Source organism: Platalea leucorodia (assembly GCF_965183815.1).
Source record: "Platalea leucorodia genome assembly, chromosome: 3".
Lineage (NCBI taxonomy): Eukaryota > Metazoa > Chordata > Aves > Pelecaniformes > Threskiornithidae > Platalea > Platalea leucorodia.
In genome coordinates this window covers 51839056-51856944 of record NC_138825.1, presented here as the reverse complement: position 1 = coordinate 51856944, position 17889 = coordinate 51839056, and the positions used below count along the sequence as shown (strand labels likewise).

Here is a 17889-nt window from a genome sequence, read left to right as displayed (position 1 = left end):
CAGTTTTCCCCCAAGGCCAACTAGCACTCTCCCAAAGACTTCCCAGGCACAGTTTGATAGGTGACCATGCTGTGTTGGATGAAATCTTAACAGTACGAACACGACCAGCCCAGGGTGCCTGGCATTACAGTCACAGTTGGGTCCTGGTCCTGTTTGTTTAACTTTTTAGAAGAGATGCAGCCAGAAAATCCGTATCAAAAGTTGATGTAAATCCAGATTCCTTTTGCTTTATTCCAGTGCCTTTCTAGATCATTACCCTAATTTATATGACATTATTATTAAAAATCACGCTGGTAAAATGACTAAGGCAGTGTTTAAAGAACAAAGCAAACCCTTTTATTTTCCTCAGACAAACATCACAAAATGTTAATCAATTTGTTTCCAGCTTTGACGATTTTTTTATTTTTGTGAAAACCAAGATTACAAATTAAAGAAAGCAAAAGATAACTGATTCAGAAATAAACTTTTAGAGAGCTCCAAAATTAGATCATGTAATTGGTACTCAACTTATGAGCATTGACATTTGGTGAATTACACTTGTGTGAACAAACTCAGTTCACGCAGTTTAGGAACACTAAATGATCTTTAGGAAGGAACGATGCTTGAGGTTTCTGTAAGCTTCGTTCATTGATTTAATTCCTGATATTCAACAGTTCTTGAAACAAAAATTCTCACACTTTGCCAAAGAAAATCCTTGACAAACAAATTAGCAATGGTTATTGCTTAAAAAATGGCAGAAGTGGAATGATGCCAATTATTATGTTCTGATATAAGGAATAAGTATTCTTGAAATAACAGTACAGGTTCCATATTAGTTTATTCTGTATTCTTCTTCAAATAAGTTCTGCAAGTTTTGCTTATATTTTCTTTTGCCTTTCAAATAATCACTTTGTATTTATAAAGTGTGAAGATTCTGCTGGCAAAAATAACAGGTAAGAAAACAGTTATCGAACAGAAGTCTGTCCGTCTGCCCTTCCCCCTTTACATGGAGAAATTCAAACAGTAGAAAGCAAGGTAAGATAAATACTGCTCTTGGAGAGGAAAACTCTCCCAAATCCACTTTCCTTCATCCTAAGTGGGCACTGTTGCTATAGAACAACCGCTAACCTCTTGATAATTTGTGAAGAAATCTGGAGTTGATTTGTGTAAGAGGGAGGAATGATGTTCTGTTTTACTCCACCAGCATCTTGCAGCCTTGCTGTTACAACACTCAACCCTTAGAGGGGTTCTGTACCTAAGGTAATACATCTTTGTGTCTAGAGGCGGGCTCACGTTCCTTCATCAATTAATTCATGAAGGTTAGGTGTCTGAAGGATATTTCTGGAAACTAGATTTGCAGGGGCTCCTAATAGAACTATGCGCATGAATCTGAACATTGCTTATGCATGAGGAGATAAGAAAAAAGCATGCATCACCCATAAGAACTTGAGAAAATTTGTAGACCTGCTGTGTTGATATTCTCAGAGATGATGAACAAACTCACCCATCTTTTTTTTTTTTTTTTTTTTTTTTTATGTTAGGAGAGAATGCCTTTTGAGAAATTTGTCTTAGGACATCTTATGCTAGACCTCTAAGCACTTTGGTAATTGTGGCTTCAGCACTTTGTAGGCTTTCTGTCTGCTAGGAGCTCTAGGTCTACCTATCAACAGAAATTGAGGCATCTGTGAGTACAGGAAGAGACAGACAATTTTCATCTTATACACCTAAATCAATTGTTTAGGCACCGAAGAGGGATACTGTAAGCATGTACATTAAACTCGCAAAAAAAATGAATTGCCTTTCAGCTTCCCTTTCAGTTCAGTGCCATCCATGGAGATACACCTTCCCTCTGTGAGATGACTCTGTTACACTAGTATGGAAACAGCTAAATTTCTCATTGTGTAGGCAGAGTGGCAGATTCCCTTTAGAGTGCTGTGATTCAGCTGCAGGAAATTTCTTTTGGGAAGGAAAAAAAAAGGTAAATTTATGCAGGAATCCATTTGGAAAAATTCCAGCCTAAAGATTAAGCGGAATCAAGAAAGTACTTTCTTGAAAACTCAAGGCTGCACCCCACTGCCTTCAGATAAAATGTGACAACGCTTCAGTATCAGCATTAGGAAAAAGGAAGATTGCTCATTTTTAGTGTTCACCACAAAAGATAAGTGTTGAGAGAACTTACCTGCAATTTCCAGTGGTGTGTGGTCTTTTATTTTATTTTTTTTTTTTTTAAATCCTTACATATCTTGTGACTTCTGAATTTGAGCAAAACTCTGCAGACAATGGAAAATAGTGAAAAAATGTGAAGTGGGTTCTTCACCTATCAAACAACTGAAGGGGAGTTTCTACTGTTGTAAAGCTTAACCTGCTTGGTAATCCTGACAGCACTGTGATTTGGGTCCTTATAATCAGTTCCATGACCTATTTTTTTTTTTTTTCTCCGGGAATTAGGATTTTGCACTGGGACCTGAAGTCTGAATCCATTGTACTACTCTCTGATTCGGTAGTGAAGAATGTGCTCCTACCCTTGGTGATTTTTGAAGCAAAACTTCACAAGGCAGAAGATCACTAGGTAGGTTTGTGGTATTGCCTTTAAGAATCCACTGAAAGCATTACTGTTTTATTTGTGCAATTGCATTTGTGCATTTTCATCCTCTGGAAGCAGAGTTTATTTTAATGGATCTGTGGAAATCTGTGGATGCAAATGGTTTCAGAGGAAGAAAATAAGTGCTCAGCTTAGGTAACTAGTTTCTGTCCTACATTCTATTTAAAGAACGTGAGCTAGCTAATACACAGGCCAGAAGTCCCGCTGCTCTAGAGAGGACTTTCTGGCTCCTCACACGGGTCCCTAGTTTCTAGATAAACTTCTGAGACTGGAGAAGGAGGCTTGTCCTTAGCGTCAGCGTGCTGGACTGAGGTGCAGCTGACGGGCGCGCGTGTATGATGTCTAGCTCAGGCTTCCTGTCTTTGTTAATTCTTGTATTTTCCTGTCCCATTTTCTTTTGGGCAAAGTACAGATAATTGCTTTCCTCATCATTAATATGGCACTCCTGTGGGCTACAGCCTCTTTGGCTTTTGGGATTTTGGGTTGGTTGGTTTTTTTTTTTTTTTTTTTTTTTTTTTTTTTTTTTTTTTTTGAGGGGGTACTTTTCTGGTGTTATAAATGAAGGCCTTTTACAGGACTCTGATATACCTCCTCCCTGACTTAGAGCTATAGTTCATCCACCTTTCTCACCCCAAAAAACTACTTTCAATGACCTCGGCTTGTGTGCCAGTTTTTTCCTCCTCTCTTTGGGAGTGTTAATAGCTTAAAGGGAGCCCGCCCCAAGCCAAGGACTCTCTCAACTTTGTTTTTTCCTTACTGTTCTCCATATAAAAACTTTCCGTTACATCTGCCTCTACCACCACATCACTCTTCATTGTTTTTCCCCAGCTTTTCTCTCCCTTGCTTCCAATTCTTCCTTCTTCAAAGCTTATTCAAGTATCTCATCTCCCTTCTGCTCTTTTCTTCCAACAATTATCAGCTTGACACGTTTTTCTCATTCCCCTATTAATCCACTGTGTCCTGTACATGTATACATAGAAGTCCTTCTTCCCCTCCCTGCAAATCCACCCACAGGAAAAAGAGGCGAGTCGTCATACAGATGTGCAAATACGTTCCACTAAGATCCCACATAAGTGCTTCAATTTGCCCAGGCTGGAAAAGTCCAGGTAAGTTTGAAATCTCCCCAGTTAAGAGACAAAACTGAGATTTTTTGATCACTTTTAAGTTTAAGGGGTTTAGGTACTTCAACAACATCTAAAATGGCATCTGTGGTCACAACTGGCAATGTAGACTCACAGGAGAAAAAAAAAAAAAAAGCAAGGGGGAGAAGATGCAGGTTAAAGGATGAAAGACTAAGCAAAAGTGATGCGATTCCAGTTGTCAAATACTAATTTTTTTATTAGGTTGTATACAACTTTAGTGTCTTGGGATTTGCTAAGCAAAATTTGTTTCACTTAACCCTTGGGTATCACAGGCAAAGGAACTGAAAATAGCAAAGGCTGTATTTGAAGATCATAAACAATAACTTTAAATGAAATGTAGATGGCTTTATTGAATTAATTATATATGAAATTGAATGTCTTGAAAACAAAGTACAATAAAAATACGAAGAAATTTATTAGGGCAATGTTTTATAAATTCAGATACGCATATTATAAATATGAAAAACAGAGCCTAGACACGAAATACCATTGCACTTGAAGAGCTAGAGTTAACATTCTGCAGTTGCTTCTGTAAGTTTTTTTAAATGATAGCACAAAAGCACATTTTAAGATCTCCTGTTCTGGTTCATGAATATGAAAGAACTTACTGTCCCACTTGTACGAGTTAAGGCTCTGTCTGCCACAGCTATGTGTGCATCAGGGAATAAAAAGGGGTAGAAGGAAGGCAGAGGTGATTAAAGGTTGAAGAAATGACTCTCCTTGACAATGTAGTATTAAAAGAATTAATATATCCATATTTCAGTTCTAGTATTTTAATGCAATGGTTTTCCATCTATAAAAAGCATGTTCCTCAAGTTACAGTTTTGAACTACCCATACGGAAAACAAATTCAAACTCTAGTATATTTAGCTATAATCTCAGGATATTCTATGTATTTAATTTAAAAAAATGTCAGTTTAGTTTCCAGAAAACATGTCAGTCTCATAAAATCTAACCCTCCTAATAAAATGTACTGAAGTTAGCAAAATTATAGAAAAAAGTTTCATTTAATTATTTGACTTGTAACTCAAATTAAATGATAATTAAGTGCACCTTGTATCATACAAAAAAAAAAATTACATACCATGTTTATTGCTACTGATGCTAAAGGACACTTGTACAGGACTGAAGCTTTGCCTTCATTACTGAAACCATAAATTCAGTTAAGACCTTTTAGACAAGCTTTCATTTTTCAACTAACATGTTTTATTTCAAATTTATTCAGCGCTGAAACAAGAGTTACATTTGCAGCTGAGGAAAGCAAAGATGAAACTTTGTTCATTCTTTTGTGCTCAGCCATACGATTTATTTTTCTCCTGGCAACAGATTTTAAATCTCTTTGCTTTTTTTTTTTTTTTTTTTTTTTCATGGGAACTGTTTAGTAAGTGCCGACATTAGAGCTGACAAGGCTTTGTGTGGTTTTTTTCCTTTTGCCTGGTTTCTGTGTCTGTGTGTGCAGGCATGCATTCATTAACGTAATTCCTCAACATTCAACAAGAGTGCATCATAAACCAGAGGAAAAAAGCCTCATAAATATTTAGATCCTCCGTCTACCTTCCAAAACTAAAGTGAAAAAGAGTATTTAGTGAGGACTTGGTTTGAGTTAATCTGCATATGAACTGAACGGGGGCACAAAAGGATGAAAAGGTGGTGGAAACGAGCAGACAACCCCCCCAGTCCCCAGGGGGCCATTCATCTTGTTCTTGTCAATACAATCTCAGTCTCGCTGCTCGGCTCTTCTCTGCGCATGAGCCAACAGCCCCGCTTTGCAAGGACAGCCTTGCCAGGGGTGTCTGTGCGGGCGCTGTCTTCCCAGTTCTGTTCTATCGTGTAATTTTTCGAGAGGAGAAGCAAAATACTTCATGTTTCGGAAGCTGGAGAAATTTCTCTAAATGCTTCTCCAGCGTGTGGTCCGCACGCTGACACACAAACTTAAAACACTTACATAAAAGGACAAGTAGGTGATATGAAAAGCAATTTTAGGTAATTTGACAGTTAACGAGAGGTAATGAGATCGCAATGTAGCTTAAAACATATTATCTGCAGTACAGCTACAAAACCATACAATTTGGACCTAGTGCTGTATAGATTTATATATAAAACTCCACTATTTCTAACAAACACCACTGTCAAAAAGTCCAAAATTACAAAGAAACAGAACATCAATAAAATTTGGTATTTAATGTATTTTTGTAATTGAACAGAGTCACAGAATCGTTCTGATTGGAAGGGCCCTTTTGAGATCATCTAGTCCAACCCCACACATGGAATTCCGCAACTTTCCTTTTTTGCATTTCTGTTTTTAAAAATGAGGGAATGTTGCAATACATTCAATAATTATTTAATTTTTATTTCATGATCTGAGATCAAATTAATTTTGAAGGATTACATCACACTACCTACATACAATGACTTGTGATCTCCGACTGCTGTGCTTAGGTATCCTTTTCAGCCAAAAGGGCACAAAGGCCACTAAAGTCTGTAATTAGACACAAATAATGACTTCACACATAATAGAATTCTTCATCATAAGCAGCCAGAAGAGAGCGGTTTTTTGGTTGCAGTGAGGACAAAGGTAGAATGAAATAACCTAACTCACTCAATTCACCAAGCTCCGCAACAATCATACGAAGATACAAGAGAATTCCATCAATACTATATGGAAAATGGTCATTTTAGTAACATTTGTAATATTCACTTACCTTACTACATTGCTAATCTACTATTTTGTACTTGTGATAACAGAAAAGTCCAAGCATATTTTTTTCAAATTAATCTCTATATTTCAGTCTCCTCCTTAAATGAACTCAGCTGTGTTGGTTTCTTTTGTTTGTCTGGTTGGTTTTTGCTCCCAGCCCTTCCCAAAACCCTGTTGCGAACTGGAGCAAAAGAGCGAACGTATCAACGTACCATCGGGCACGAGCCTGAGCCTGCAAGCTGTGCCTGCGCTGCTGTGACTCCCCCGCTCATCGCCTGCTGTCAATCTAACGCAAAGGACTCCACCTTCTCTGACGAACTTCTAATGAAGTACCAAGATTATCTGTAGCCAGAGGGATAATTGAGTTCACTACTAACCTGTAAGACAGGTGCGTACAAACTTCAGAATGGGAAAAAAGATCAATTACGCCTCTAGTAATGAAAATCAGATGGATAGCTATAAATAGACCACCCAAAAGGAAAACCAAGGTAGGGATGTATACTTTAATTGACTTGCTAAGGGGAAGACCTTTTTCTGGCATGAAAATTGCCCATCTGCTTGGCTATCTCATGACTTTTTAAAAGCAAGTAGAAAAATTCTAGAGATGGGGAAATTCTTTAAGTCCAGCAGTGCCTCCTCTCCACCTCTAAGGAAGAAGTGGTTTGCCAGCTTCCCAAATAACAGGGACTTTCCGGGACTTTCTAGGGTGGGAAGAAGAAAGGCTGCCTCATTTGGATTACTTAATACCTGTTTTCATGCTGACCATCTTTAATCAAAACAGAAGTACAAAAATTGAAGATAACTTTTTCCTGCCTTGCCTCAAGTAGTGTTTTCTTCATAGTTCCTGCCAGAACCTGTTGTTTTTTGAGCATCTTGCCAGACCAGACTAAATACTCATTTGTTAATACGTAACAAAACAGTATCATTATGCAAACTCAGTAGCAGAGTATACTCTCTCGGAAACTGATTTTTGCATTTCTCTGCTCCTTAAGCTGATAGGACAACAGCTCTTCAGTCCTATCAGGATCTGGGGTGTGTGCTAAAAACAGAGGCAACTGTCACACCTGTTCTGTAAAAACAAAAACCTGTAATCAACCTAAGTGTAATAACCTTTCTTTCTTAGTTTGACAAGTTATGCAAACATGTGAAAGGTGATGAAGAAAACTGCCCATGAAACTTTCAAATATATATTTTAAAACAAATACAATACCATAAGAGATGTTAACATTTCAGTTATCATCTTTATTTATGAATGATACAATAAATTCCATAATATAAAGCTGCCTATTACAGAAGTTTTTAAGGCCACTTTCTCCAAGTTATAAGAAAAGTTCTAACATGTACATGGAAACTTCTCATGTTCTAAATGAACAGGAATATCTAGACTCGTGAACTGGATCTGTACAAAAGTCATTTGAATATGCAGGAAATGTGTTCTGTTTCCCTCTCCTATATTGCAAGCACAACCGGAGACCAAACATGAAACATTTCAAACTAATAATAATAAAAATTTAAGAGAATTTGAGAGCTGGCCAGCAGGGTAAAGTGTAATTTCTAGACACTTCAAATTTAGCTGATTTTTTTTATCAGACCACTATATCTAAATCTGGGTGATTACTCCATTTTGCATACATTATGCTTCTACACTATAGCGAACTTTTCAGCCTACCCCTGTGCCCCTCTACTCTGTGCTCTATCCAACACAATGGCTTCATGAATGTAAAATACTAACACACTTCTGAAAGCCGAAGCTAGGGAATGACCACGTTACCTTCGACACAGTAATTTAGCTGTTGTCAAAACCCTGAACCCAAGCTGTTGTTCAGACTATTCCGAGAGCAAAAGTGGTTAACAGAAAAATGTTTCTGCGTGCTTACAGTGAGAGTCAGCTGACCGTTCAACAGCTCGCAGTGGCTGCTCCAGACGCCCAAGAACTGTAGAGAGACATCTGCACGGAGCTGGCAGATGCGATCCAGGAACTATGCGAGAAAAGTGAACTTCTGGAGATTCAAGTGGAATACCACAAGGCAAGTGAGTGCCACCCTTCATTGTGCTTATAAACTCGTAACAATGAATTACTGTAATCAAGCAATGAACTAATTTTAAATCACAATCAGATACATCATTAGCTAAGTTAAGATCATATGATCTTGTAGGAAGCGACTGTAGCTCAAAATGAGTCAGACCTCCTCGATGAGCTAACAATCCAGAAAGGTTCACCTTTTGGCGTTGAGCCCAAGAGTTGTGTTTTACTCATTGTTATGACTTGTCCTTTGAGCTCCAGTGACAGCCAAATAGGGACTTAAGATGCACCAGCCTACACGTGCCAGCAAAGATGGCACGAGATTTGGGATGCTTCCTGTTTCTACGAGGAAATCCTGAATCTATCCAAGTGCTTAAGCAATAAGTCTCTGTACTTCTGTAACGGCTTTCATCCAAGCAACTTGAAGTACTTTACTACAAAGTGTTTCATAGCTTCTGAAGAGTCGAAAACTCTGAAATGGGCTCTGGGACATATCATAACTACAACCTATGTGGCTACTATATTCCAGTAAAGACCTCCCACACACAACAGAAAGACTGTGAGTAGGAGGAACAAATGGGAAACAGTAAGTCATCCTCAAATAAAACAAAGTTTAGGCTTCCTAAAGTGAAAAAAGACTAAAAATACTAAGTGACTGAACATTGCTGTTTGCTTTTAGAGAAAAGGCACAAATGTCCATGAATAGATAAAGCAGAGAGCAAGGTTCTGAGCATACTATAGCATGGAAGCACAGTGGTCTTTGTGTGGGAAATCAACCACCGCTGTGGCACTGCTCTCTGTCCTTTGCTTTAGATGAACACTGTTGAGCAATTCTGTCTCATCTCCAGAAACTTTTAAGATTCTTATTACTTGGTCCCTTTCTTTCCTCACAGCTTTGTAACTCCAGATACTTGTCTTCACCATTAAATACATAAAAAAGGATTTGTATTTAATAAAGACTTGGAACATGTAAAGTATTTTGAGTGGGGAAAAAAAAGATTTCTACTAAAAAATAAGATTCTGGATTTTTCAGAGTGATTTATTACATTTTGTTAGAAGGTCCAGCCAATACAAAAGTTTCTCGCTCATTACCAGAAGGTTTTAAAAAATGCAAAGTTTTCTAATAATTCATTTAGATGTTTTCTGTCCATTTAAATATAAGCTCCTTGTGCAAGAACTGCTGCTCTTTGTGTACTGAACATTAAGAACCATAAGCACCACACCACTAGCAATCCCTCAGTGTAAGTCAATATATATATACATTCATATTTCAGATATGTTAAAAGGAAAAGTTAAATTAATGCATCAATTACATTTTAAGCTCTGCTTGGTTTTAGTAGTAATTGAGAAGAATGGTTAATTTAAATCTATTTACAAAGTTAAGGCTGAAAGCATTTAATTTATATTCAAGAGTAACCAATGGTATTTTAACTATTTAACATTAACTATGGTATTTTACCAAAAGATGGTGCACCTCAAAAACAGAATTTATCAGTTTCTTTACTTGTCAGCTCTTTGCCACTGTGGTTGTCAAAATAAACCTGCAAATTTCCCTGATGTGAACTTTGTCTCTCTTTTTTGTTTTTTTATCCTACAGTGAAGGTGGAAACACTTTTCACTATGGTGAAAAGTAAAAATACTTTTGATTACATATCTTACACAGAAATATGTCTTTCAACATTGTATTTTTAGTTACATGTAGCAAATAAAAAAAGCTGCTGAGGGCACTACCGTAGTTGAGATGACTGTATCAATTAAGATGCAAAATGTTAACCTGGGTAGTTTTAAGGTTAGCTATCTAGTGCAAACTGGACAGAAGGTAAGAAAAAACCCAGGTATGTCTGAAATAATAGCTAAGATCTCTTAATTTCCAGATATCCTAATATTGTAGTCTTTTAAACTAGAATGTGTGTTAGCAGGACTCCAATGACAGATATATTATATTTAGCAATGGTCAATTCAGTGCCCCCCCAGAGTCAGGCAGCACTTACAGTAATACACACTCGCTGCTATTCCCACTTCTGCAACGAGTGGCACAGGCTGCCTCACGCAGCGTTTCCATACGTGAGCTCTCCACAAGGGACAGGCCAGAAGCCATTTGAAATTCCCCCCTATGCAAGCCTGGAGCTGTATAGCTAAGGTAGTAATTTTGTGACTGTACAGATGGGAAGTGCAATTAACTCACTAACTGAGGCTATAGGACTGTGCATGGGATTAGAAACACTGGAAACATGGATGGTGTATTTCAAGAGATTATTTGGCTTCTTTTAGTGAGCTAGGAAGAATATTGATGATCCAACAGTAAACTGCACAAAAACAATGCAAGTGTTTATAAATTACAAGATGTAGGGAAGTTTATGAGCTTAGAGGAAAAACATACCTTCAAAATGCACAATTCAAAAATGTTCTGTGAATAATCAGCTTTTTTCCCCCCAGCTTTTAAATTTAAGTGCTGTTATGAACAAGACGATACAGTAGGTAAATTTTCTATTTACAATGTAGTACCTCAATTTAGTTTTCTCTCCCTAATTACTGGTAGTTTTTTCTCTTCTATGCTTTCTCAGATTGCTTTTCTTTCCCTCCTTCTCACAGTTTTCTGCCTTTCTCAGCAACTTTATAATAAAACTGGCATACATGAGATTCATTTTGATCTCCTGCTGAAGAGTGTGAAATGAAACCAATCTAAACTTTGTTTTTAACGCACAGAGATTTCTTGGGAGTCTAGCAGAACTATCAGCCTCTCTAGACAGACACGTTTTCTTGTTGCTAGAATGCTATCTTTTCTGGAGAAATGTCTGCATAGTAGTACATAAAGAAACAGCATGTACATTCCATACCCATTGAAATTATCTACTTAAGGAAAAATATAATCTAATAGGTGATTAATGTATGGCAATCTTGAACATTGATGTAATACATTCTACTACAGATTGATTTACATCTTTTCCATGCATAACCATGGCTATTTGGTACTCAGATAAGGTGAAGCCCAACACAGAGATACCCATGCCTTCACTAACATGAGGGCAGTGAAACACTGGAACAGGTTGCCCAGAGAAATTGTCAATGCCCCACCACTGGAATTGTTCAAGACCAGGTTGGATGGGGCTCTGAGCAACCTGATCTAGTTGAAGATGTCCCTGGTCATTGCAGGGGGGATGGACTAGATGACCTTTAAAGGTCCCTTCCAACCTAAACTATTCTATAATTCTAACTACTGAGAGTTAAACAAAACGTTTAATATTTGATGAAGCAGAATTTAGGCCCCCTCATCCTATCTAACAGTATCCTATCACAGTAACTTAAGGTATATGGAATACGTACCTTACCAAGAAAACTGACAGGTACAAGATTTAGGTCAAAGGTGGAAAATACTTTTTTGTTTGACTTAGCATTTTCTTTTCTCCCCAACTTAATGACTGCATAACTAATACACAACCACAGGAGCAGTGGGAATGCAGCTCTTCCTACTCTTACTTAAGTGGATGAATCACAAAGATAGCTCTTCTTCTGGCTCCTTTATTCCAGCCTGAGGAATGGCCAGTTCTAACAGGAGTGATACGGTGGGTTACTACACCCTTCTTCACAGTTGTTGTACAGCTTGAACTACCTAAAGTATAGAAGATACAAATTTGAATCCTTACAGACTAAGGTGTGTTTAAAACCTGTCTCTTCCACTTCTTCAGCAATCACTTAGCATCAGTAGTGGACGAATTTAGGCATTATCTCTTCCAAGATTACACACAGCATTCAACTCTGCTGTGTCAGGAAACGTTCAGGCTGGAATAAAGCATCCAATTCTACAGATAAAATAAACCTGGCATACAGAGTGGACAGGTAAGTATTAGCACAAATAAAGAACCTGAGGTGGTCATTGGAACACAGACTTTTAAAAAAAAAAAAAAAAAAAAAACCAACAAAAAAAACCCCTCTTCCCTTTTTAGACTATGAACACTATGTCTTCTCCTTATTGCTTTGAATGATGCACTACTATGGCTTCTGTTTGAAAAGTTACCCGTCAGTTTGGCTTAATGTCAAAGAAGCATTTTTTTGTTGTCAGACACATCACAGAATTTCAATATAATTGGTTCTTGAGATTTTTAGTCTGTCTTTAGACCTTATTCTGTTCACGTGTTAATTACCTTCCAGAGATGAATGCATTTCAGATGTCTATCTGGTAGCGGCCATGTCTGACTGCTGCATTATAGTTACAGCAGCTACAATCTGGTACACCATGAACGATTCAATACTGAATCACAAACATTGTATTTTTTTCTCAAGTGACTGTAATGAGTAAGTGAAGAATCGCTTCTTTCCCTAAAGAAGCGCAGTATAGCACATTGGTATCTTCCTGTTACAGACAGTGGTGCAGAAGGCTGATGACATCCAACTGTATATGCCTATGATTTGGTCAACAGAGACACTGGAAGTAAGAGCCACGCTTTAACTAAAAGAGTATGTTTCCCAGTAGTCATCAGCCTTCAGCTCTCCTATTTCCCAAGGTGCTATCAGCTATGAACATTATAGCAGTAATTGAATTTGCTTTTTATGATCATTGCAGGCCTTTACTGTAATATACAGAGGCTGCTGCTGGCATTATCATAATTTTTGTTACTTCAAGATAAGATTAATGCAATAAAACTTCACCTTAAAAGAGCAGCTGTTGAAGAACACTACAGGTTACGTGATACAAGAAGGACTACCTAGATGAAAACCTAAGAGTTGAAGATAGGGATTTCTGCTTGCATCCAGACAGAAGTTAAGGTGTTGGGTCGTTACCTAAAGAACCTCACATGACCACAGGAGCTGGCTACCCTGAAACAAATCAACCAAAACAACACCCACCCCTACACCCCTGACATCAATGCCACAGAACGTCTCCCCCTTACCTGCAGGACCTGTTTCCCCAGCCCTGTGCGTGTGGTCCTCGTCCTGCCACCACCCCCCACCCCCCCACTTCTTCCCCCCGGGAAAGATGCAAAATTCAGTACAGTACAAGAGTATTTCTAGTGCCTCTGTAGATCAAGTCGTAGACACAGCAGTCTTGATGGGAGCTATACCTTCTCATAGCTTTTTAACCAGAACCAGTTCAACTTTCATCTCCCAGGCACTCTTAGAACACCCTTTCCTGGGACACGGAAGTGTGGGAGGGTAAAGGCAGACTGTTTGTTTTTACTGTATACTTGATGAAGAAAGATATCATGCTGATTTGCTTATTTTAAACTAATGGTGAGTTATCGACATTTTGTTAAAGCATTCAGCTTTTCCAAGGGCATTTTTCCAATTATTTACATCCAGAGTCTTGAAGTATTTATGGAAAAATCAAGGATGAGATTTTTTCTTAAGTCATTTACACCTAATTACATGGGCAGCTTCAGCACATAGCTTTCCCTCAATTTCTGTACTGTTCAGACTGAGAAAATAATTCAGATTAAGACAAAGCAAACTGGAGCTTGAATTTTGCATTGCGCTGCGTGACTGATTCCTCAGTAATTGCTAGTGTGCACCATCTTATTCTCTAGTAAATAAGTGCAAAATAGCTTAGGATAAGCTACATTGTTCCTATTAGGAGGGAAGACAACTGATAGTTACTGCACAACAACTTGTGCTGGTATTTCTTACCTTACTACTGTGCGCTTGTTTTTTCTGCTCACATTCAAGCACTGGAAGCACTTTATGTGCAGGAGGCAATAATGAAGCAGTATGGGAACAGCTGCACCAAATCTGCTGAAAAAGTCTCCATATGCTATTTTTACTGTGAGAATCAGCAGTCCAGAACAATTATTCTAACATTATCTAAGTTCATCTAATTTTAAGATGAAAGCCTGCCGTCTGACGGATGCCCTTAATCAAATTGAAGTATTCGATACCAAGTTTTCTCAGGGTTAAAAAGAGTCTTCACTCACCGGTTAAAAATTAGCAAATAAAGGGCTACAAAAATGCATCAGCTTTCAGACTGATCTACGACAAATAAAAGGATGGCAATTTTGTTAGGCATATAAGGTTGTGTATTAGCTTGTCACGATTTTTAAACAAGGTTGGAAAAGAGCAAACACAATCCTGTTACTAAATAGAAACTGTACTGTTTCATCATCCATAACCATACTGCAGTGTGCTTTGGGCATGCTATTGATGGACTAAGAACCTATATTAAAAAAAAAAATTGTTTGTAACATTTGTACTCTTTCTTTGATAACAATGTTTTCTTGCTAAACATACATTTTTAAAATGATGGAAGCAATAAATCTGACTTATCTTACATAAGCCATTAATTTTTACTTAATGTAAACAAAACCCTGAAATGAAATAAAAATTCTCATGTCTAAATAATGAGTTCTACACATTTAAAGGCGAAAATTCCAATAAACGCTGGAAGGAATGGAATAATCCAAGGCATTTTTACTATTATGAGAATGACACTTTCTCTACATTTTTGTCAATATACATCTTTCAGGAAAAGTACAATAACACTGCCTGACAATACCCAATAAAATTGTCAATACCCAATAAACTTGTCAAGACGACAACGTGTCTGTGCTTCATTTTAGCTTTGGAAGCATTGTTCATCATTGCTATTAACCTAACATTTAGAGTTTCTTCAAATACCGTGCAGTATGTATGAAAATACATTTGAATTTCTACAGAACTTCAAGCAATAGCTAGACTTTATACCTAGTCCTATTTAAAAATGACTATTTTCAGCCAACTAAACGAAGCGATTTTTATCTAGCTTTATAACATAAGCTCTACTGAGCTACTGAAAATTGCATCAAAGCTTTCTGCCGACATCCCAAGTAATAAAAATCAAGTCAGAACACCAAGTAGCTGTGTGGGGAAGGAGGAATACGTACAAACAACCGCGTCGCGCTGCTTTGCCTCTGCAGCTATAGTGGATGGAGCACGTTAATTTTGGTTCTGGCTGCCGGATACTGCTGCTCCCATCACGTCTCTCATCCAAACCCGTCAAACAAGCCATGGCTGATGCCAAAACACTGCGCTGCCCTGTAAGCAAAAAAGGGCGTCTAACTGCCTGCCGGCGAGGCTCGGGCAGGAAGGCAGCGCCGACACCGGGACCCGGGGGACGGCCCAGGCTGCCGCGGGGCGCCCAGGCGGGCGGGCCGCCCGGCCGGGGCACGGCGCTGCGCAGCGCCAGCCGCCGTCGGGGGCCGCCGTCGTTGCTCCGGGGCCGGGAGCGCGGGGGACGGCGCGCGCCTAAGGCTGGGCCGCCACCGCTTGCGCGTCTCCTCCGGCGGCACCGGCAGGCCCCCGGCCCGCTCCGCGCCCCTCCGAGGCCGCAAGCGGCCGTTAAACCGCTCCCGCAGCAGGCGGGTGCGCGCCACCTGGCCGACCGCCGGGGAGAGGGCAGAGGGGAGAGCCGCTCCCGCCACCCCCGCTTCTCCCCGCCCTCCCGCGGGACCGGTTACGGCTGCCTACGGGGAGCTCCCCCGGCGCCTCAGCCCCGCACCGCGCTCTCCTCCTGCCCCCGCCGCCGCCGCTCCACCGGTTAGAAATTGCTCCTCGCGCCGCTCCGCCACCCGCACCGCCCACCGCCGCGGGCGCATGCGCGGCGCGACCAACCGCCGCCGCCCCCCCCCCCCAACTCGGTTCTCCCCCCTCTGCCGCGCGAGACAGCGGCCACGCGAAGCGGCGGCGCCGCTGTGAGGGGCGGTCGCACGCGCGCCTCGCCGGGGCTCTCCCCGCCCCCGAGGGCGCACGTGACCCGACCCGGCCCCGCCTCCACCCCCCCACCCCCCCCCCACGCGCGGAACAGGTGAAGCAACGCGACTTTCTTTGGGAGAGTTCTGTGCGCGCGCGTTTCCGCGGGGCGGGGGGCGGCGCGCGGGAGCCGCACGCGACGCCGCGCGCCTGCGCCGCCTGTCCACGCGCAGACGCTCGGAGGGGGCGTGGCCGGGGGAGAAAGGCCCCTTCGGCCCGGCGGCGGCGGCAGCGCCCCCCCGCCCCGTCCTCCCTTCCCCCCCCCCCGCCGCGCCGCCGCCCCGGGCCCCCGGAGCGGGAGGGGAGCGACAGCCGGCTCCGCCAAGCGGCGCTGCCGCCGCCGGGCAACGGCCGCGCCGCCCCGCCCCTGGGCCCGCCCCCCGGCATGTCCCCACCCCCGCGGGCCCTGCCCCCTCCCCTCCTCCTGCCGCCGCCGCTGCTGCCGCTGCCAGCGCAGCCTGAACTGAAGCGAACTCCGGAGCGAACTGAGGAGAAGTGAGGAGGCGGCGGCGGGGCTGAGACTCACCAGCCACAGGCAGCGGCGGCGGGAGGGCGGGCGGGCGGGCGGGAGGCGGAGAGGAGGACACGCCAGGCGCAGCGCGGCGGCAACAACAGCGGCGGCGGCGGCGGCAACAGGGGAGAGACACCGGCGGCGGCTCCTCGGAAGCGGCAGCCGCGCCAGCAGCGCCCGCCCGCCCCGCTCGTCCCCTCCCTCCCTCCCCCGCCGCGGAGACAGGGGGCAGCGCCGAGAGGAGAAGCCGGGCTCGGCGTGTGTGTGCGCGGCAGGAGGAGGAGGAGGAGGAGGAGGGGGGACACACCGAGGACTGCGCCGGCCGAGGGCGCACGGAGCAGGGAAGCGGCGGCGGCACCGAGAGGCGGCGGCGGCGGGTCCTTGTGCCCGGGGAGGAGGGCGCAGCCCGCACGGGGGTTTCTACCGAGTTTCCTCTTTTTTTTCGGTCCCTCGGACTCGGCGGCGGGTCTGCGTTTGTCTCCGGATTTGAATCCTCCTCCTTCTCCTCCTTCCTCGGGGAAGCTCCCCTCCCCGCCCCCTCCCCTCCCCCACCGCCTCCCTGCCCGCCCGGATCCAGCCGGGCGCCCCGTGCCGCGGTCGCGTTGCTCGGCGGAGCTGCTGCGGGCGCTCGCCGTCTCTGCGCGGGCTTGGAATATGGTTGGGGAAATGGAAACCAAGGAGAAGCCGAAGCCGAGCCCCGATTACCTGATGCAGCTGATGAACGACAAGAAGCTGATGAGCAGCCTTCCCAACTTCTGCGGGATCTTCAACCACCTCGAGCGGCTGCTGGACGAAGGTAAAAGCGCTGGCCCGGCCGCCCCCTCCCCCGCCCCGCCGCCCTGCCCTGCCTCCCCCCCTTCCCCGGGCCTCCGCGCCGCTCCCGGGATCCTGGCCGGGCGGCGGGGGGAGCCCGGGGCCTGTTCGGCTCTCCCCGCTGCTCTCCGCACGCCCTCGGCCCCCGGCTGGAGAGCCGAAAACAAAGGGGAAGTGCGGGCTCTCCCCGCCCTGGCTGCCGCCGTGCGGTGCCGGGGACTCGGCGAGCGAGTGGGAGGGGGAAGAGGCAGCCCTGGCCGCAGAGGTCCCCGCTCTCCCCCGGGGTTTTTCTCCCCCCCTTATTTTTTCCTTTTTCCCTTCCCCGCACCGTCCCCTAAAACCGGGGGAAGGGTGGCCACCGCACGGAGGGGAGGGAGCGAGGAGAGGCGCTCAGGAATGTGCTCT

At 43.0% G+C, this 17889-nt stretch overlaps 1 protein-coding gene across 8 annotated transcripts in view; it reads left to right on the top strand.

Moving 5' to 3' along the window:
• Positions 1 to 16637: 16637 nt before the first annotated feature.
• QKI (QKI, KH domain containing RNA binding) overlaps positions 16638 to 17889 on the top strand; it is a 163356-nt gene continuing 162104 nt past the window's right edge. For 4 of the 8 annotated variants that reach the window (XM_082305719.1, XM_082305713.1, XM_082305712.1 and 1 more), the window contains exon 1: positions 16663 to 17467. In XM_082305719.1, coding sequence (XP_082161845.1) covers positions 17326 to 17467 — 142 coding nt within the window. In that variant the 5' untranslated portion in view covers positions 16663 to 17325. Of the gene's footprint in view, positions 17468 to 17889 lie in introns of all 8 variants that reach the window. The other 4 variants (XM_082305717.1, XM_082305718.1, XM_082305715.1 and 1 more) reach the window with 3 other exon arrangements.